At 45.2% G+C, this 21,307-nt stretch overlaps 1 protein-coding gene across 4 annotated transcripts in view; it reads left to right on the plus strand.

Moving 5' to 3' along the window:
• The window catches only part of LOC133130112 (protein phosphatase 3 catalytic subunit alpha-like), an 85,278-nt gene that overhangs the window by 57,807 nt on the left and 6,164 nt on the right, over positions 1-21,307 (plus strand). For 2 of the 4 annotated variants that reach the window (XM_061244376.1, XM_061244378.1), the window contains exons 6-13: positions 3,062-3,201; positions 5,336-5,413; positions 5,984-6,078; positions 11,413-11,538; positions 12,791-12,862; positions 14,737-14,763; positions 17,828-17,912; positions 18,668-18,765. In XM_061244376.1, coding sequence (XP_061100360.1) covers positions 3,062-3,201; positions 5,336-5,413; positions 5,984-6,078; positions 11,413-11,538; positions 12,791-12,862; positions 14,737-14,763; positions 17,828-17,912; positions 18,668-18,765 — 721 coding nt within the window. The remainder of the gene's footprint in view (positions 1-3,061; positions 3,202-5,335; positions 5,414-5,983; positions 6,079-11,412; positions 11,539-12,790; positions 12,863-14,736; positions 14,764-17,827; positions 17,913-18,667; positions 18,766-21,307) is intronic. The other 2 variants (XM_061244377.1, XM_061244379.1) reach the window with 1 other exon arrangement.

Below are 21,307 nucleotides of genomic sequence, written 5' to 3' on the forward strand. Positions count from 1 at the left end.
ATTTCCTTGTGGAAAAAGTCTAAACTAAAATAGCCATTCAGTAGTGTAAGATGAAACATGCTTATTGAATTCAGGTCAAAGTCTCTCCTGTTTGCACTTTATACTTCTCATCCAATAAAAATGCAGGGTTTTTTTCCCCCACTTCCACAGCTATTTATTTCCTGTTGTGGTACCGGAGAACAGTCTGCTCTCTCTGGAAGAGAAGCCGTATCTCGGGAGTGCCTCTGTGCTTTGCCTGATTAAAATGAGTCCGGCCTCGCCGTTTGCCGATTTCAATAAAAGCTGATTGGATTTGGCCTGTCCAATTACACCGCCTGCTCGTAATTGAACTGGGCGGTTCCCTGGAGTCACTCTTTCTTACAAGTGATCTACGGCCTTTGGCTTCGAAGTTTCTTTTTTTTCTTTTTCTTTTTCTTACCAGTTTTGCATTCTTGCATTTTCATTCCATCCTCACAAGAAAATGAAACGGGCAGAACGGCCTTTGTGTTAAAGCTGCACATGAGAGTTTAGTCCTTAGATACGGCTGTTATTATCGGAGGTGGGCGGTGTGTGTTTCAGGCTGGGCTTAGCAGGTCACGCATGCATTAAGAGAGGCTGTCTCTATGTAGTGTCAGTTTTCAGTGGAGTTCTGTGGATGTGTTCATGTGTGTTTCTGTGCATGTACATATGTGTCTCTGTATGCCTGCATGCTCAATATTGTGTTTGTTCTGTACGTGTGTGTGCGTGTTTCTGTGCATGCACGTCTGTGTCTGTGTATGCCTGCATGCACGATATTGTGTTTGTTCTCTATGTGTCTGTATGTGTCTGTATGTGTGTGTGTGTGTGTGTACGCGCACTGGGTGTGTGTATGGGTTTGTGTGTGTGTGTGTGTGTGTGTGTGTGTGTACACGTGCATACACCCTCCTATACCAAAGAACAGGACCAGAAAACAAAATGAACACAGCCCCGTAGTGAGCCGAAAGCACCCAGCATACTGAACTTCTTTGCCAGTACTGTGGACGTATAGTAGCCCAGGGACTGTGGATGAAAATGTGCTCCACTGCTAAATCCGGTACAGTACAACAGTGTTGTACATGGTCCCTGACAAATACATGAATAAATAAAAATAAAATATAAAACAAATATAGACCCAGGCAGGGCAGCGGAGGTCCCTGGGGAGCCGCATATAAACCCAGCCGGCTGACCTCAAAGCGGGGCAGAAGTGCCAGTAACCGCTCCAGTTCTCACTGTACTTTATGTTCTTTTCCCCGTTTCACCAAATCAAGCACATCTTGTTCTCTGCATGCTGTAATTTAAACTGCCCCTCACTAGCAGGAGAAATAGACTGCACTGTACTGTACATGTGGTGGGAGGGGCCATACGTCCAGATTTAATTAGATGTTTTCATCAGATGTAATTCTGTACTCCTACGGATGAAGTGCTTCTCCGCACGAAACAAACAAACAAAAGAAGCCTTTTCTTGGAAGTGAGCAACCTTCTGAGAGCGTTGATTAGACGAAGCAGGTGTACAGTGCAGTCCATTATTATTTGGAGAGTGGTACGACCTCCCTCCATTTTAGCAGACCAATATAAATGGTTTCTGATTTGTAAGGTGTATTCAATCGCTGCCTTAGTGCAGGTATGAGAATGCTTTCAGTATCTAGTCTTGATTCTGGCTGTTATTGCATTTGTCAACATGAAGACCAGAGTTGTGCCAATGACAGTAATGAAGCCATTATGAGGCTGGTGTGCTTGGTCTTCTGGAGAGGAACATTTTTGAGAGCATTTCATAGGTTCAATACACCAGTGTGGACAAGTATTAGGATCCAAAATGATTACAGTAAATCCTCAAATTGTGTCCGGGATTCTATTTGAAGCCAGGCATCAGATAGTAGCCCGGGGCGTGGTCGATTTGGACAAATAAAGGCCGGCCCCCAAATACAATACTATGTAATATTGCCCACCAGTAGGACTATCAGTCCATGAGCACTAGAAGACATTGTTTCGATTTAACTCAATGAATGAATTTAATACTGTTGCCAATGAAAAGTCGTTGTCCTACACCATGGGTCTCCAACACGTTGCTCTCAAGCTACCAGTCGCTTGCCGCCCCCTTCTGAGTAGCTTGCCAAAAGCTCAAGCAGTATACATTTAAACACAATTGTTGCCGCGAGGCATTCCAGCCTACGAATTTAATAAAAAGTTAATCAGGCAAAATTAAAAATTAACTCAATTTAGGCTACTTGGCTACGCAATAAGGTTTCCATGTATTTACAGCACAGCGCACGTTCAATGAATGAATGAAAGCGGCTGCCTTGACTCCCGACACTCTTTCAACTACATAAAACTTAACAGTGAACCATCAAATACCCCCCAGATTTCAGCACCCATCAGTCCCAACATTTAGCAATTGAATCAAACAGTCCAAAAGTAAATTAAATCCCAAACCAAAGCGAAAATCTTTTGATAGCCTACTGGTATGCTGCTCCAAATGAAACGCATGTCTCACAATAAAACGCACTTTAGGAAAAAAAATCCTTAACTTGCTGTTATCTACGCTAATTTGTTATTGTTCATGAAGGCGTCTGGCAAGTTGTTATTTTATGAAGACGCATCTGTTTTGGCTTTCATTAATGGTTTAGCTACTCAAGTTGCGTTTCTGAACGGTTACAGGAAGTGTTGAATAGTGTTGGCCCACTTTAAGTGTAGCCTTTTACTTTATTTCTAAGAATAAAATTCTACAACAGAAGCCTAATAAGAAATAAAGGCCTGCCTCGAATACAAGCCTGCCCCAAATAAAGGCCTGTGCTTTGTGCAGCCTAAGTAAATAAAAGACCCCGGCCACAATTTGATTTACGGTAACCTAGCTCTGATCAGTACTTTACCTGAATTCAATAAAATGTCCAGTTGTTTTAAAAGAAAGACTGCATTCTTCATGATGGTATCTGTTGACTGCTGGTCCGGATAAGATCATCTGCTAAGCGCTAATGCAGTAGCTGGTTGGTGTGGAACTGTGTACTTGCGTGTGATCTGCTGATACTGCAGGCATTCGGCAGTCGCTGACCCCCCCCCCCCTCTCCAGTTAGACAGGTTCAAAGAGCCCCCAGCGTACGGGCCCATGTGCGACCTGCTCTGGGCTGACCCCCTGGAGGACTTTGGCAGCGAGAAGAACCAGGATCACTTCACGCACAACACGGTGCGAGGCTGCTCCTACTTTTACAGGTACTGTAGGCCCCTTGGCCCGTCACTTCTCACAACACAATGCAAGGCTGCTTATACTTTACAGGTACTGTAGACTCTCACAGCCTCACAACACAGTGTGAGTGCTGCAAATTCTACAGGTCCTGTAGGCCTTGTCACTTCTCACAACACGGTGCAAGGCTGCACCTACTTCTACTGGTAATGTAGGCCCCGTCACTTCTCACAACACGGTGCAAGGCTGCACCTACTTCTACTGGTAATGTAGGCCCCGTCACTTCTCACAACACGGTACAAGGCTGCACCTACTTCTACTGGTAATGTAGGCCCCGTCACTTCTCACAACACGGTGCAAGGCTGCACCTACTTCTACTGGTAATGTAGGCCCCATCACTTCTCACAACACAATGCAAGGCTGCTTATACTTTACAGGTACTGTAGACTCTCACAGCCTCACAACACAGTGTGAGTGCTGCAAATTCTACAGGTCCTGTAGGCCTTGTCACTTCTCACAACACGGTGCAAGGCTGCACCTACTTCTACTGGTAATGTAGGCCCCGTCACTTCTCACAACACGGTGCAAGGCTGCACCTACTTCTACTGGTAATGTAGGCCCCGTCACTTCTCACAACACGGTACAAGGCTGCACCTACTTCTACTGGTAATGTAGGCCCCGTCACTTCTCACAACACGGTACAAGGCTGCACCTACTTCTACTGGTAATGTAGGCCCCGTCACTTCTCACAACACGGTGCAAGGCTGCACCTACTTCTACTGGTAATGTAGGCCCCGTCACTTCTCACAACACGGTGAATGGATGGTCATACTTTACAGGTACTGTAGGCCCCAAAATCCATCAACCATTTGTTGATTCAACCCCACACTTTCCTTGTTTGATTTGGCGAGTATGCACAAGCACACATGCACTAATATATGTATAAGCTTACACGCTCACGCATAGAAATCCATTTTCTAATGTTCCTTTGAATTTATGCGCTGTGAAATAGAGGTACGGTGGAGGTAATTTTTCGTTTTAACAGGAACACATTTCCGGAATGTTCCCTGAAGGTAAAATGTTTATTTAGGTGCTAATAAGTAGCTGCAAGCGAAGACGAATGGATGTTGCTGGACCCCTGGCCGCACTTTTATTTACCTTCTTATACCCTTTTCCCTAACCTTTTTTTCTGAGTTTGATGAATATAATATGCTGTATATAAAAGCACACACACGCGTAACGTGTCCCGTTTGATTTACGATGCACTCGAGCCCTGAGCAGGGATGGTGGGTCCCTCTGTGTTCACTCTGTGGATATAAACTGTCTGAAAGCAGAGGGCCATACAGACAGTGAAAGGCTCAAGGCCGCGGTCTTTTCTGCAGCTCCTGTTCGACAGCCGTACACGCCACTGCTGCTGGGGCACCGTGAGAACCGTAGGCGTGAGCAAGGCAGAGCCGTCCTCCTTTGTCTGTGTCGCTGGGCTGGAGGGGGTAGCGCCGGGATATAATATGTCCGTTGACAGTTATTGAAGGGTTTGGTGTCTGTGTGGTGGCTGGGAAGTCTGTGGGAGAAATCACGACTGCATCCGCGATGAACGTCATAACCGCTGCTTTGGAGTAGCGGGAGACTGCCGCGGATCGTCACCTCGGATGACACACACATTACATCGTCATGGTAATGGAGAGGGATCATCTGATATGAGGGTGGGAAAAATGCACTGCGAGAACTACAGCTGTTCTTTTGGGCCGGAATTAAACGAATAATACCATGCAGATCTTTTATTCAACTTTAAAACTGCTGTGATATAATTAAGCCCTACGGATATGGGATATTCAGATGAATGCGCTTTCCTTCAGCCTTTGTCTGTGGCTCTGGGTTAATGAATGTGGAATAGAGTGTAATGTAATGTAAATACTGAACTAAAATGTATTGTCAAAGTTTAGCTCAAGTCCTGGAGGGCCTGCAGGTATTTATGGTCCGGCTATGAATTTAGGACTCAAGACAAATGTGTGGATTATTTTGCCTGTCAGTGACTTAAATTAAAATGTTCTGAAATGGTGCTGCCCTCCAGGACTGGATTTTGATGCCCCTGCTTCGGAGTGTGAGCAGTTGGTTGTGCTGTTTGACGTTAACGTAACAGCTGATATTCCCTCTGCCTTGCAGCTACCCTGCAGTCTGTGACTTCCTCCAGCACAATAACTTATTATCAGTGATCCGGGCCCACGAGGCACAGGACACTGGGTAAGTAGCTCTGATTGGTTAGTTATAGACTGACCCAGGATCAGTTTGCCCTCTCTGAATTTCCACACCCTACAATTGTTTGTTAAAACAAACTGCTGACCCAGAACCCGTGTTGAGGGACACACCCTGGAACTGTGACCTTTGACCTCAAAAATTAATTTTATTTTAAGTTTTACATTTTCAACGTATTTTAATAACCGTTTCTCCCAAGTGTAGTTTGGTTATACGGAGCTGTAACAAAAAAAATATATATATATATCACCCTGAAAACCCTGAAACTATGTGAGCTGGACGGTTTCCAGCTTTTTACTGCACTTACTTAAACCAATCAAATGTAATGTCTTCAAATAACTCCCAAAAAACCCTCATCATTGTTTTGTTATCATCTTTTATTTCTGTGATCAAAGTGCTTGTTTTTACTACCTCAGTAACACTGGGGCGAAGCTGTAAAGAGATATCGACTGTCAATCAGAGATATTTGGAAATACACCCACCCCACTGGCCATTAAGTTGTTGGCCAGTTGATTGGTGATTGCTGTAATACATCACTGTTTTTTCCCCCTCCCCCAGGTACCGCATGTATAGGAAGAGCCAAACTACAGGATTCCCGTCTCTCATCACGATATTCTCAGCCCCAAACTACCTGGATGTGTACAACAACAAAGGTGAGCCTTCTCTCTCCACAGCCTTTCATTAACGAGCGCGGAGTGTTCCTGTTAGGACCGGTTCACACCGCTCTCATTACATACATTTTCATCACCAGGCCTGCTGCCTTACAATCTTCATCTTCGGTATATTTTAATTAGGTTTCACTGGCAGAGCCCCATTTGGGAATTGAACTCGCAACCCCCGAGTTGTTAGTCCAGTTCCCATAATGCCCTATTACTGCCTGCGCAGTGCTAAAGCTGGGTATTTGTACACGGAATCTGGGGAACATCACTGATATGCTCGGTTGTGTTTACCTCATGAAAGTACTGGATTATTCACAGTGTGTATAGCTCCATGAAGGGCTCTGCTTGTTTGTTTTCTGACTTGCCGGTTCCTCGCCTCACAGGGCTCAAAACTCTCTATTAAAATAGCAAACCTAGCAGTCAAAGATAGGGTAGGGTAACTTTATTTGGCCCTGCTTCAACATTAGCATGGCATTCGCTGCAGAAAAATCTGTGAACGATTGTTTTAGTGTTGTAATGAGACTTAAAATCCTTTTTTATTTCTCTCAAGTAGAAAATATTGTCTTGCTTTAGGTTACTGTTTGCTTGACGAGTGACATTTTCTTACCCCATGAGTGAATCTTGGAATTAGTCAGACTGTCACTTCATTGGCAGTATTGTCTTATTTACCAAAACAGTAATAGAAATAACATTTTAAGTCTAAATATAAGACTAAAATACTGTTGATAATAGTGTTGTGTCCCATTAACTCCATGACTGTATAGCTGTATAAGTAACCTTTGTGTGGGTGGTTTTAGGTCAGCAGCACTTTCTCATTGGCCGTTTGGCCGAGTATCCAAAGGCCAGAGAGTGTGGACCACAGTGGAACACAGTGGAAAGTGTATACATAATACAGTACAATTACAGTTATTTAGGTTACGCTTTGATACAAGGCAACTTCCAGTTGATTAGACAAAGCAGGGGATAAGTACCTTGCTCAAACGTCCAGCAGCTGTGCAGATCTTATTAGGGCTACACCGGGGTTTGAACCACCAGTCTTCCCAGTCATGTACCTTAGCCACTAGGCTACAGGCTGACCATGTTTCATGTGAAGACCACAAAAAGTACAGAACAAATGGATCATGGTTAGTAATGGCTTTTGAATGCATGAGAAACAGGCAGTTTTTTTGCCGCATAATGATTGTAGAAGCATGGTCATGAAGCTAAAGGCATGGGTTTTATTAGCAGTGCCACAGTTTAAGGTTGTGAAACAGTTCCCGTAAGGTTGAAGTCGTAAGATTCCCAAGCCGTTCATTGATTTGTTGTGACTGTGGAAAGGAGCTCCTAAGGCTCCAGACGGGAGGTTTCCGGGCCTTCCCCCGGTCGGTTTTCCTCTGATTGGGGGCTCTTAATTAAGCACTAATGGGACCTGCTGGGTGATCGATTTTTTTCGGGAGGGAGACTTGGGCGAGAGCCGGTGATGGATGGGAATCGACCCCAGCTGTAAGTGCTCAGTCAGCCGGCACCATCAATCCCGCACAGCGCTGCAGATTGAACGCCCCCACCCCCGACACACCCGAACACACGGGGAACCTCCCTGGGGCCGGACGGTCAGGATAAAATCACCACGTTACTGAGCCAGGACAGCGCTGAGTGAAAACGGGTTCACACTTTTAGGTATTTAGCAGCTAGCATAGCTTACATTTCTCTGTACCATCCATTTATACATCTGGATAGTGTAGTGATTTATACATTTATTAATCTAAGGCAGGTCAGATTAAGTGTCCTGCTCAAGGTTTCATTCCCAGAGCCCCAGCTGGGAGTAATATATCGCACACAGCACGATAATATGTCTTAAGTTTTTTAGTCTTATAAGTCTAAGATTTAAAAGTGTATTTTCTTTTCTCTCAAGTAGAAAATATTAGCGTATTACTAGTTAGTTTGCTTCACAAGTCTTGAAATGATTCAAATTGTCTCACCTCTTTGGCAATATTTTTGTTTCATTTAGCAGAACATTTTTTATAGTCTATATAAGACTGAAATACTTGAGATTGTCTTATGGTTTTGTTTTTGCAGTGATTATTTGCAGTGATGTTGTCTTAGATGTGAGGGGCACACATTCCTTGGCTGTACACTTAATAATTTTGAAAGAAACCCCTGTGAGGGCATTTGAGCAGGTGCGTATATCGGTGTTGGGGCCGATATATGCAGAAGAGCTTTCCTGGGGTTTTAAGAATGTTTACAGATTCAGTCAGTGTGCATGTTAAAGACATACATGTTAAATGAGTAAATGAAGTGTAGAGTCAGCTGCTGATGTTGGACTTTTTCCATAGATCTGCCTTCTCTGAGCTCACAGTGAGCGGCTTCCAGCTGAGGCTTCGTATGGTGTGTCTACGTCCACAATTTCACATTTTCCTCTGTTAGTGCTGTGTTGTGTCCTGTTATAGCCGCCATTTTTATAGCCCTCCTCCTCCTCCGCCAGTCAAATTAGCTCCTAGCCAGATTGCCCACTTTCAGGGTATATTCATGTTGTCCCACTCTTGAATTTGACATACAGGAAAGGAATGCTGTCCAAAATGCCTTCATGACATTATCCCAGGAGAAAATCTTTTCAATATTTTACATTTTTGGACATACTACAATTGTCGTTTCAGTGAAAGTATTTTCAAAATATATATTATATATTTATTTTTCATTAAAATGTCCCTTATATTTAGAGAAATACTGTGTAGAGCTCAGGGAAGCCAACATGTAATTGTCTCGTTTGAGGACGCAGGATCTCAGGATGTTAAGTTACATGACCTTGTGTTTAGCAGAAGAGACTTTCCATGAAAGGACACGAGTGAATCCGGCAGTTATGCGAGTCATTTATACAGCCCAGATACCCACCATAAAACATTGTGTGACTAATGTAACGCAATACATAGAAATACAGCATTCACAGTCTGTACATTATTCTAACATAATACATAAAATACCATTCACAATGAGATTATGATGACATCCAGCCATACATAATAATACACCATTAACATGGTGGCACATACGTAGATCTTCCTTCTATAGACTACCTGAGATGCACTCTTTGTCACTTAGTTTTCTACATATTAACAATATATTTTCCATATTTTCAGTATGTTTTATTTCCACAAGGGACATATCAGCTGTAATTTCCCTGTAGAGATTCCCTATAGGAACACAGTACAGGTAGGTCATTATACCAAAGAGATCAGGGGCTGTGTTCGAAACCGCCTACTACAAATGCTACATTTCAGTGAAAATCAGCCTGAGATTTAGTATGCTAGTATGCAGTTTCGAATGCAGCCATGCTGTCCAGCACACTGAGGAACTAAGGGCCAGTAAAAATTCTGGGAGCCTCTGTTGTGAAAACTGTGGACCCCCTGGTGGCAGGTAGAGGAACAGCATCTCTAGGGTTTGGTTGATGAATGCAGTCTCCCCAGTTCTTCTGCACATATTATGGGCTAATGATTATGACTGCGGGTTATCATTATCATGATCATTATCTTAAGATCTGTGATCAAGCGCCTGCCATTTTCATTTATTTCCCGTAAGTATTCTGTAATTCTGCTTGACCCCGGAGTGCACTCGGCAGCCATTATGGCTCAAAGTAAAAAATGGTGAAACTCATTTGCATTAAAGTTTTTGAGTAGGAGAAAGCAGTGGGTTTGTTGGTGCCGTTAGTCACATGGCTGCCTGTTCTCTGTACCCCTGGTAATTGTTTTGGCTTCAAATACTTTTCTGTGCTTGATTGCCCTTGCCTGGTTCAATTGAGCCAACCAAAAAGGACAAGAAGGCAAAATCAAAAACAGTGACTCAGGTCTGGTTGGCTCACGTATCCTTGACCAAGACACCTAAACCCTAATTGCTCCCGTTGAGCTGGTTGGTGCATTGCATGGCAGCCTTTTGCCGTGTGTGAATGAGAGGCATTGATTGTAAAGTGCTTTCTATAGCCATAGTCGCTGGAAAAAGAGCTATATGAATGCCATCCCCACAACACAATGTTTTTTACATGAATGAACTACGATTAACTTGGTAAACATTGTTGGCAGGTCTCTTTGACAGCCCTTACTCTGGGTGGTGAAGGGTAATGAGTCTAGACCAGGGGTCGGCAACCCTGGTCCTGGAGAGCCGCAGGGTGTGCTGGTTTTTGTTTTCGCCTTAATACCAGCAACTGATTCATACCCAAGAAACCAGGTGAGGCCAGTTAACTGAGTAATCGACTGCTTTAATTGATCAATTAAGTGCTGAGTAACAACAAAAGCTAGCACACCCTGTGGCTCTCCCGGATCAGGGTTGCTGACCCCTGGTCTAGACCATTCCCCAGCTTGTCCACACAGCTGAGAATATTCCTGAAGAAACCCTCACCCTCAACCCCAAGCAGAGTATTATGCCAACCATATTACATGGACATGATTTACTAAAGTATGAGACAGCTCTGTTGTGCGATGTAAGATGGCCGTGCTGTGTGGAATACATGGGGAATTTACTGTGGTTCTTTACACTTGGAAATCCACCCAGTGCAGTGTGGGATATTAACTATATAAAATAAAAAACAAATTGGTATTTAGCTGATGCTTTTATCCAAAGTGACTTACAGTTGATTAGATTAAGCAGGGGACAACCCCCCCCCCCCAGCAATTAAGGGCCTTGCTCAAGGGCCCAACAGCTGTGTGGATCTTATTGTGGCTACACCAGGGCTTGACCAAACCTTGTGGGTCCCTGTCATGTACCTTAGCCACTAGGCTACTGGCTGCCCGTGACTCAACTCTTGGCCCTGTGCTCTTCAGAGTTGGCTGCCCATTGTGTGTGTGTATTTATTTTTTGTGTCAGCTGTAGCTCTGCTGTAGCTCATTTATGTTTAGTGCTTTAGTGATGTTGCACATACAGTCACTGTGAATGTGGTTAGCCCGCTCTGGTTTTGTTATTCATAATAACTCTAAGTGTGTGCACTTTTCCCCCTCTTGTACTGTACGCTGTGACTCTGGATAACAGTGTGTGCTGAGTGAGTGCCCCACAGCACACAGCATGATGGGCAAAGAGGAGTAGTGTGTTCCCTGTCCAATGAAAACGCACTCCGGGGGACCACACAACTGAACATTTGCCAACAAATATTTTCACACCTCAGAATTGTCCAGTCATCGTGCCAGAAAATATTTACCTCTCTCTCTCTTCTCTCTCTCTTCTCTCTCCTCTCTCTCTCTCTTCTCTCGCTCTCTTATCTCTCTCTTCTCTCACTCTATTTCCTCTCTACCTCCTCTCTTTATCTCTCACCTCCATCCCTCCTCCTCTCTTAACCCTGCCCCTCTCCCTCCCTCTCTCCCCCTGCAGCTGCAGTGTTGAAGTATGAGAATAACGTGATGAACATCAGGCAGTTTAACTGCTCCCCCCACCCGTATTGGCTGCCTAACTTCATGGACGTCTTCACCTGGTCTCTGCCCTTCGTCGGGGAGAAAGGTGAGTTGCGTTTAGCTGACACTTTCATCCACAGCAACTTAGAATTGATTGACTAAGCATGGGACAATACCCCCTGGAGCAATGCAACCTTAAGGCTCAAGGGCCCAACAGCTGCGCAGATGTTATTATGGCTACACTGGGGCTTAAACCGCCAACCTTCTGGGTCCCAGTCATGTACCTTAGCTAGGTGAAGGCTGCCCCTACATCAAATCCAGATTCCAGGTTGCTTGATCAGCATGACGACACAAATTATATTTCTGCTCACGCCACGCCCTCAGGGCTGGATGTGGCCCTTTCCATGGTGTCAACATCCGCTGCTTATATTTCTGCTGTTTGGGTTTGTCTTCCTTCTCCCATTAACACCTGTAATAGTGTTCTTTGAGCGTTCTAAGGAGCTGCTTGAGATAGTGGTTCTTTTCTAGTGGTTCTTTGATAACGGCTCTGTTCTCGCAGTTCTGGTCCAGCGGTTTGTTCTGGCAGTTCGGTGCTAAGGGTTCTGTTTTAGCAGTTCAGTGCTAAGGGTTCTGTTCTAGCAGTTCTGTGCTCAGGGTTCTGTTTTAGCGGTTCTTTACAAAGGGTTTGTGTTTTAGCGCTTCTGTGCTAAGGGTTCTGTTTTAGCGGTTCTTTACAAAGGATTTGTGTTTTAGCGCTTCTGTGCTAAGGGCTCTGTTCTAGTTGTTCTGTGCTAAGGGTTCTGTTCTAGCAGTTCTGTGCTAAGGGTTCTGTTTTAGCGGTTCTTTACAAAGGATTTGTGTTTTAGCGCTTCTGTGCTAAGGGCTCTGTTCTAGTTGTTCTGTGCTAAGGGTTCTGTTCTAGCAGTTCTGTACTAAGGGTTCTGTTTTAGCGGTTCTTTACAACGGATTTGTGTTTTAGCACTTCTGTGCTAAGGGCTCTGTTCTAGTTGTTCTGTGCTAAGGGCTCTGTTCTAGTTGTTCTGTGCTAAGGGCTCTGTTCTAGTTGTTCTGTACTAAGGGCTCTGTTCTAGTTGTTCTGTGCTAAGGGTTCTGTTCTAGTTGTTCTGTGCCGTCGGTGCAGAGCTATGCCCCTTACCAGTTCTCATTATATAATGTCATATAACCGTGGGTCCCAGCCAGTCCCAGAACTCGCCTTTGAGTTCAAGGCTTTTCTGAGAACGGATCACAAAATCCCCCCTGCGTAGATCAGTCCTGTAGTCGCGTTGTTTTGATTACCGTCGCCACGAACGCAGGTTGCTGCACATCATCTGAATCTTTCCTCTCCTCTGTCTCCATAGTGACCGAGATGCTGGTGAACGTGTTGAGCATCTGCTCCAATGACGAGCTAACGACCGAGGACGAGATCGACGGTAAGAGCGTCACGGCCGCTTGCTCTGCCACAAAAGAGCCCGTGTCTATCTACGGCCAACGGCGTGAAGGCTGAAGTCTGCCCCAAAAGTGCTCGACGTGGTGAATAAGATAAACTGGCTGAAATACTGTACAGTGTTTCAAAGCCATAAATGCACATGGGGGATTTTTGGCTGCTTTTCCTGAAACTGCATTTAAGGTAAAATCTCTGGAAGAGAAATTGGCAAAAAAAAAAAAAGTAGTACAAAGTCATCAAACTACATCTGCATTTTTCTTATATTCTTTTATTTTTGTTTGAGGGTTAAGCTCAGGCAGTTAGATTTACATTCTGCCCAAGTAGGTCTTGGTGATTCTTTTTGTTTCTCTCGATGGATGGCGTCTGAGATCCAATCACCACAGAACTTCTCCTGGTTTAGCTCACTGATGGCGTTTACCTGACTGGGAGTCCCAGCTATTGTATTGTAGCTATTGGCAGGCAGGTCACATGATGTAGGACTGTGGTGACCAATCATGTGCCATGGAGGGCCGTATGCAGGTTTTCATTCCAACCAATCACTAGTTCCATACTCTATGGTTGAAGGTGTGTTGATTGGTGAAATCAGCAGGTCTAGTGGTTGATTGGATGCTCTCAGCCCTCCGTGGCAGATGATTGGGCCCCCCTGGTGCAGGACTAACCTCACCCGTGTGCCCCTGATGTCCTTGTAGTCACATTCTAATTGTCCCTGTCTGGCCCCTGTCTGTCTGAGATGAGCTCACTGGGCCCAGACACGGTGAGGTGGGTCAGATGTGGGTCTGTCCTCCTGTTCATATGAGGTGGGGGGGGGCAAACAGCAGTGTCAGTGTTTTGACCATCGCAGGGCAGATTGGCACCGTGCGATGACACTTTAGAAATGCAGCTTGGACCCAATTTTCTGCGCATTCCAGTCTGAACCTGTTCCAAGGACATCTGTAACAGTCGTGATCAAAGCCTTAAGCGATCGCCTTGGCAACGGCCCTTTCCTTCGCAACCTGACACACAATAACGCCGAAAATCCGTTTTATTATAACCGGTTCAGTTCAGCTCTGTTTCTCTGCCTTTCTCCGTATGCTTGGAAAATATGCTTTGCACGGAAATACCGAACCTTAAAAGATTCCTTCAGACTGACCTGCCTCAAACACGTATCAGAAATAGAGAATTTTTGATGAAACCTATCATGATGAAAGAATTTTTGTTCTGAATATTGGATGCTAGTTATGTTAATGGCCTCTAAAGGGTTAAGGTATTTCAAATGTATTTTATTTTACCGGGATCTGCTTTTAAAGATTTATGTTCTTTTTAATAAAAAAGAAATAAAATAAAATAAAATTAGCCGGGATGAGAGAGGTACACTACACCTTAAAGCGAAACCGTGCAGTAAATCAGGAGTTTTGCCTGAAGATTGAAGTCTATATAAGGTCAGATCAGAACATCCAGAACACCTCATTTTGTGGTGACTCCACCAGCCGTTTCCATGGTATCAGCGCCATCCCTAACATCTCATTACTATCTGTTCTCCTGCATCCCTTTCTTTGTCTGGTTTACATTGGTTGAATGTCCTTTCCCCCCTGTTAGCGGGTAGCGTTGCCATCACGTTGCCATCACGTTGCAGCACCATTTCCTGTCCCTCTATGGTCCCCTGTAGCCGGGGGGCTTCTAGAATCTTCACTGTTTTTTCTCTCCACTCTTTTGCATGTCATGTCTTAATTTTATTTCTTTTTTTCCCGTTTCGCAGAGTTTTGTTTAGCCATTTCTTTTCATCTTTTCTACTTTCTTTCCTCCCTCACTTCCTCCCTCGCTCTTTGCCCATCTGATCTGTCTCTTTCTTCTCTCTCTCTCTCTCCTGGGGGTGGTGAGAAGAACAGCTTATTTCTGGCCCTAAGAAAGGTACCGGCGTCAGCGTGTTGGATGAGTCTAACCCCGTAAACGGGCGCTCCGTTCCTCAGAAAAACACACACACGCACACGCACACACAGTTCCAACAAAAAGCACAGACCGAACATGTTTCATCACTGAAAGCGGTCAGGTGGGACCTGTATTGGTAGAGTCAACACATAAACCTGCAACATAACATTAAGTGCCCTCACAGGCACCAGAGGGAGTTCTGCTGGGGCTGAAGCGCTGTATGCAGCAGGTTGATTTCAGGCTACAATGTCAGAGGTAGCGGCAGTGTGGTTATTCATCCCAGAATAAACACAGCTCAGGGTTTGTTGAACAAAGGGGCAGTTTGTACAGGTGAGTTTTAATTGTGTAGCACCCACCTGGGTGATGCACAGCTGCCGGAACCTGCCGGAAGGTTCACCGCACTTCAGCTCAGATACAGAGGGAGACAGAAACTGTGCAGAGCTATACACATTTTCAAAAAATTACATTACATTACCTTACAAAGCATTTAGCAGACACTCTTATCCAGAGCAATGTGCAACAAAGTACAGATAAAACACAGGAACAAGTGTGAAGAGAACCCTAGAGGACAGTACAGTTCTAGCGTGACCATACAGATACAATGGAAAATAATGTGCTTATATTGCATTCGTGTGGACAGTTAAGCACATGTCGGGCAGTGGTCCTCACTCCTGGTGCTGTAGAGCCGTAGGGTGTGCTGGGGTCCTCACTCCTGGTGCTGGAGAGTCGCAGGGTGTGCTAGGGTCCTCGCTCTTGGTCCTGGAGAGCCACAGGGTGTGCTGGGGTCCTCACTCCTGGTCCTGGAGAGCCTCAGGGTTTGCTGGTTTTTGTTTTTGCCTGAATAGCAGCAGCCAGTTCAGACCCAAGAAACCAGGTGAGGTGAGATAACTGTGTAATTACCTGCTTTCATCGATCTTCTAAGTGCTGAGTAACAACAAAAGCCAGCACACCCTGCGGCTCTCCAGGACCGGGAGTGAGTAGCACTGATATAGACAGTGCTGCTGTGGCCTGATCAAAAGCAAAGCCAGTGAACCTGAGCTTCAGAGAGGTTTTTATTAATAATATAAATGTGTGATGAAAATGTCAGAGGGAGAGACAGTCTTCCACCCTGCCCACTCCTCTCCTGTTTGTGTTCGTTCATTTCAATTCCCCATTGCACTACATTACATTACATTTTATTTAGCAGATGCGTTTATCCATAGCAACATACAACAAAGTACATACCAAGGTCATTAGAACAAACTACAGAACAGGTCTGATAAGCTACAATCACAAAGAATCAGTTTTACAGCCATTAACATTAAGTCCAGTACACATGGGAAATATGCCAGGTCTGTTTGGAAGATAAATACAAATACAACTGCAACAGTCCTAGATTAGACTACAAAGTACAACAAGGGGCTAAAAGACTGGGATCAGTAGTTGTCGGAGCAGTAGATCAGGGTACTCCCACAGAGGAGTTCAGGTACAGTGTGGAGAGATGATTCCTCGGACGGTGGGAGCATGACCACCTCTTTCATCATCTTCAGAAAGGGTCTCCGCTCACCACTGGTCCTGCGTACGAGTAGCGTTACGTTAACTGAGCAGCAGCTCCCTCTCTCTACACTGCTCATTCCCTCTCCTGAGCTCTCTCGCAGTCCACAGCCTTTCCAGCTGTTCTGGGTCCATTTGGACTTTTATCGAAGTGAGGTGAATATCATTAAAGCCTTTCTGCAATTGGTTACTCATTCAAGAGACTGAAGTACGTAGCAGTCGACGTAAGATATACATCATGACATTATAGGCATTTGATCTACAGTGAAGCTCTCATCAGCTCTTCTGTGTTCCCTTAGGCATCAAATGCAAATATCTCACAGGAATACTGTTTCTCACCTGCCCCCTGCTGGCAATTTACAACACAGGCACAGTACTGAGTGCAAGGCTTCTGATTTTGGCTCAGATGTTACTATCATACAGCGGTGGTGTAGTTTTGTTTGTGTCGCACACACACACACACACACATCTCTTATATAATGCTAACCATGTAAAGGGTCTGGGAGGTTGAACCTTCGGCTGTTTATTCTCAAGGTCTGCTGCTCAGTCAATGTAGCTATCCACACTGCCCAAGATAGCCTCAGATTAAACTAATTTATGTCGCACCTGTGACTTTTTGATACCTTCTGATAGTGATTTTCTGCGGAACTCACCTTCATCTGTGGCCAAACCTTTAGTGTTCCTCTTGATTATATTCGTCTTGAAACGCCACCCGTGTTCCCCTTCCTGGAAGGCAGCCAGTGACTGCAGTCCCCCACAGATTACAAAATGGCCACCAGGGCTAGCCTATCAAGTGTAGGTTTATCGTCTGTGGTGGTCAGGTCCACTGGTGCTTCACATGGTGACGGCGCATTTGTTCTCGTGCCATTTGGCAAACTTACGGCCTTTATGGTTCTCTACCGTGGCTGTGATTGGCTACTGAACATACAGTACTGCTACTGCTGTGTTTTTCTTGTATTAGTGTCAGTTTAGCCCTGTCTGGAAGACTCCTGTCTGGTCCTCAGGGTCAATAGTGCTGCTGGGTTTCATTCCTCTCCTCCAGTCAGGGACTGGTTTACACCTGACACAGCAGTGTGTTGTCTCTGGCCATTCAGGCAGACTAGAACCAGCAGTACTGCAGGCCCCAAGTGCGGCAGGTAGTGAGCCTGGTTTAGCCTGTAAGGCAGGGGTGTCCAGTCTCATCTGAAACAGGCTGGAATGGGTGCAGGGTTTGTCCAGCATCTAAGATGCCTGATTGTACTCTTCAAGGTCTTGATTGAAGACCATGATCTGGTAATTAGAATCGGGTGTCGCAGTGTTGGGTTAACCCACTCCGGCCCTTTTCACACCAGATCGGACACCCCTACTTTCTAGGGGGTTTAGGTTTTGGGGGAAAAGTTAAGGCTGCAGGCCTGTTAGTGCACTGATGCCCGATGTCGCTGCCTGCTGTGTACTGCAGTCTCACCTGATCTATGTCTGTGTGTGCTTGTGTGTGTCTCTGTGTGTGTGTGTCTCTGTGTGTGCGTGTCCACAGGAGCTACAGCGTCCGCCCGTAAAGAGGTGATCCGCAACAAGATCCGCGCCATCGGCAAGATGGCCCGAGTGTTCTCCGTCCTGCGGTAAGGAGCCGGCCCGGCCTTATCCTGTCCGGTTGGCCAGCGCGTTTCTCCCAGAAGCACAAACCAGTGGTGACCCTACTGGGGAAAAATGCAGTACCACCATAACGCCTACATAAGTGTGACATAACACCATTATAGCAAGTCACACATCTTATGGCAGTCGTTATAATCTGCCTGGGCTCTGGGTGGGAGGTCTGGGGTGCTGGACGCCCTACAGACTGTAGCTTGGCCCGCTGCTTATAGTGCACTTTTAAGGATTGCTAATTAGTTAAAATGATGTTATTCGAGCGGTTTGTTTCCCCCTCACAAACTCCCCTAGCTGGCTACTTTTCTGGGTACTGAAATTTTGGGGTAACCAATGACAGTGTGATTGATGGGAGTGATTGACAGGTGGTGATTGGCCGGCAGATGTCACGGGGAGGGGATTAATGACGGGCTGATTGACAAGGGGTAATTGAAAGGTGGTATTTGAGGAGCGGTGATTGACAGGTGGTATTTGACATGCACTGATTGGCAGGTGGTATTTGACACACAGTGATTGACAGGTTGTATTTGACACACTGATTGACAGGTGGTATGAGAGGAGCAGTGATTGACAGGTAGTATTTGACATGTAGTGATTGACAGGTGGTTTTTGACGGCAGTGATTGACAGGTGGTATTTGACGGGCAGAGATTGACAGGTGGTATTTGACAGGCAGTGATTGACAGGTGGTATTTGACGGGCAGTGATTGACCGGCCGTGTGTTCTCTCAGGGAGGAGAGTGAGAGCGTGCTGACTCTGAAGGGGCTCACCCCCACCGGCATGCTGCCCAGTGGGGTCCTGTCCGGCGGGAAGGAGAAGCTGCAGAACGGTAAGAGCCCCTCCTCTACGCCCCGCCTCACGCCCCCTACTGGCCAGGCCCCAGCACTGATGCTCAGTCACAGATATACACTCGCTTCAGAGAGTATTCAGACTCCTTCACTTTTTGCACACTTTATTGTGTTGTAGATTTAATTTTCAATGGATAAAATTAACATTTTTCCAGATCAATCTATGCTCAATAACCCATAATGACAAAGTGAAAACATGTTTTAGAAAATGTAGCAAATTTGAGCAAAAACTAAAATCTCTCATTATATTAAATCTACAACACAATAAAGTGGAGGGGTCTGAATATTTTCTGAAGGCACTGTAGATACAGCTATAGGTTATATGTCGGATGGTTTAGCGATATATTTACGTTTCCTACCCTACTATGTGTTTGTTCAGCTAACTTCACTTGATTGATCATACATAAGCCTTCTGTGCCTTCCTGGTTATGTCATACTTTAGTATTCCTGAGATGAACACTCAAGTTCTCCGCTTTTATTAATAGCTCTAGATAAAAACAAACTCTGCTAAGCGAATGGAGTGTGATGTCATGTATATTCCTTTTCTCTGATTGGTCAGAATCACCAGTATTCCAAAGCCTGATCATCTGAATTGCACATAAGGCCATTAAACTGTACAAAATATATAATAATAATAAAAAAAGGTAAAAAAGTATGAATCTTTGACTATACAGAAGGCACAAAGAAAACATTTTCCCATAGTAAGAATCTGTAATGGCCATGAGCAGTATTAGTATTAAGTTTGTGTGCTGAAGCACAGGTTAACCGTGTCGTGGTGTTTTAGTGCAGTGTGAGACTTCAATCCCTGAGATGTTCTTCAGATGTGTGCTGATGTTGAGTGTATGTATTCCTTGGTGCCCTCTCTCTGTCTCTGCATCTCTTTCTGTATCTCTCCTTTCTCTCTCTCTCTTTCTCTTAGACTCTCTTTCTCTCTCTCAGTATCTCTCTTTCTCTCTGACTCTTGTTCTGTCTGTCTTGCTCTTTCTTTCTCACTTTGTGTGTGTCTCTCTCTCTCCCTCTCTCCCTTTCTCTTTCTCTCTCTCTCACTTTCTCTCTCCCCACCTGCAATGTACTGGACGTCTCAAACGTCTGTCTGTGTGTTTCTCTCTCTTCTCTTCCTCTCTAGAAACCGCAGGTATAAACTTTTTGCGCAAGTATTCCATCAGAAGTATTTTGTGAGACAAAAAGTAGACCTCACCTCCCCATGCCGAATTCCAAAAGCTCACTCCGAGTTGACATTCTATCTCCTTTTCATCACAGAAAATAATTCATTTGTGATATTTAAAAAAAAACTAGGCCAAAAAATAATTTATATATTTTACTGTAATCTCTGTCCAAAGAATCAATTGTTTTTGCCAACAAAATGCAAAAAGCTTCAGAATTTCAGAAGTACAATTATTGTTAGTGGCAGGGGAGCCCAGCCAATAGGAAGATTTGACATGTGCTCCTAACTGTGTGCGAAAGGGGATAACTGGTACCCGCCTTCCTGTCCGCAGACAGGCAGGAATCAGAACAACGTCACTCTTCTCTCTGTGACATGTTGGACATTTATTATGGCTATGTTGCTCCACCCTTCTCCTGAGTGGCACAGCGCTACCTGCAAGGGTTGCAGGTTCCAATCCCAAGTGGGAACCCTTGACCTCCCTCTGTCAGTGCATATAGCCACCTGTGTGAGAGCCTAGCAGAGTGGTTCCAAAATTACTTCCATCAGGCACCCCCCCACACACGCACATGCACATATGCACACACACACACGCACACACGCACGCACACACACACACATACACATGCACACACGCGCACACACGTGCACACACGCGCACACACACGCGCACACATGCACACACCCACACACACGCGCACGCACACACACGTACAGTCTTGCGCTGTGCCTTTTTCCTTCACTCATCACCCCCCATTGTCTCCCTGCGCCCTCAACTTCAGGAACCTGTAAAGTCTTAGCATGTTAAATGTAATACCATGTACTCTGCTCTGGAAAAACATCTGCAGACATCTGGCAGAGTCTCTGAGGCTCTAGAGCTGTGGGTCTGAAGCATGTCAGAGGCCGTGTGACGTTGTTGAGATTCCCGCCACCGCGCTGGTAGAATCAGAGCGAGGCCTGGCCTCCCTGGTAGAGCAGAGAAGTGTGCTTCTGCCACCGTGTCGTGTCCCTTCCATCAGCTAGTGTGCTGTTTCTGGGTTTTATCTCGTGCGTTTGTGTTGGTGTGGTTGTGTTTGTGTGCTTGTCTCTGTATGCATTTATATACACATCTGAGCGTGCGTCTGTGTCTCAAACTCTGTGTGCCCTTATATGCGCCTGGGTGCGTGTGTGTGCGTGTGTGTGTGTGTGTATTTGTGTTTTTCGTCATTATGTCCAGTGGGTCTCCTTCGGAGGGTTTTTCTGTGTTATGTGTGTATGAACTGTACAGTGAATTTATGACTTCTCGCTTCTCAAGCACTGCATGTTGGATTAATCTCAAATTATTGCAAAAATACTGGTAATGGCATCACTGACGGTAAGTT

The sequence above is a fragment of the Conger conger genome, chromosome 6 (genome assembly GCF_963514075.1).
Source record: "Conger conger chromosome 6, fConCon1.1, whole genome shotgun sequence".
NCBI lineage: Eukaryota > Metazoa > Chordata > Actinopteri > Anguilliformes > Congridae > Conger > Conger conger.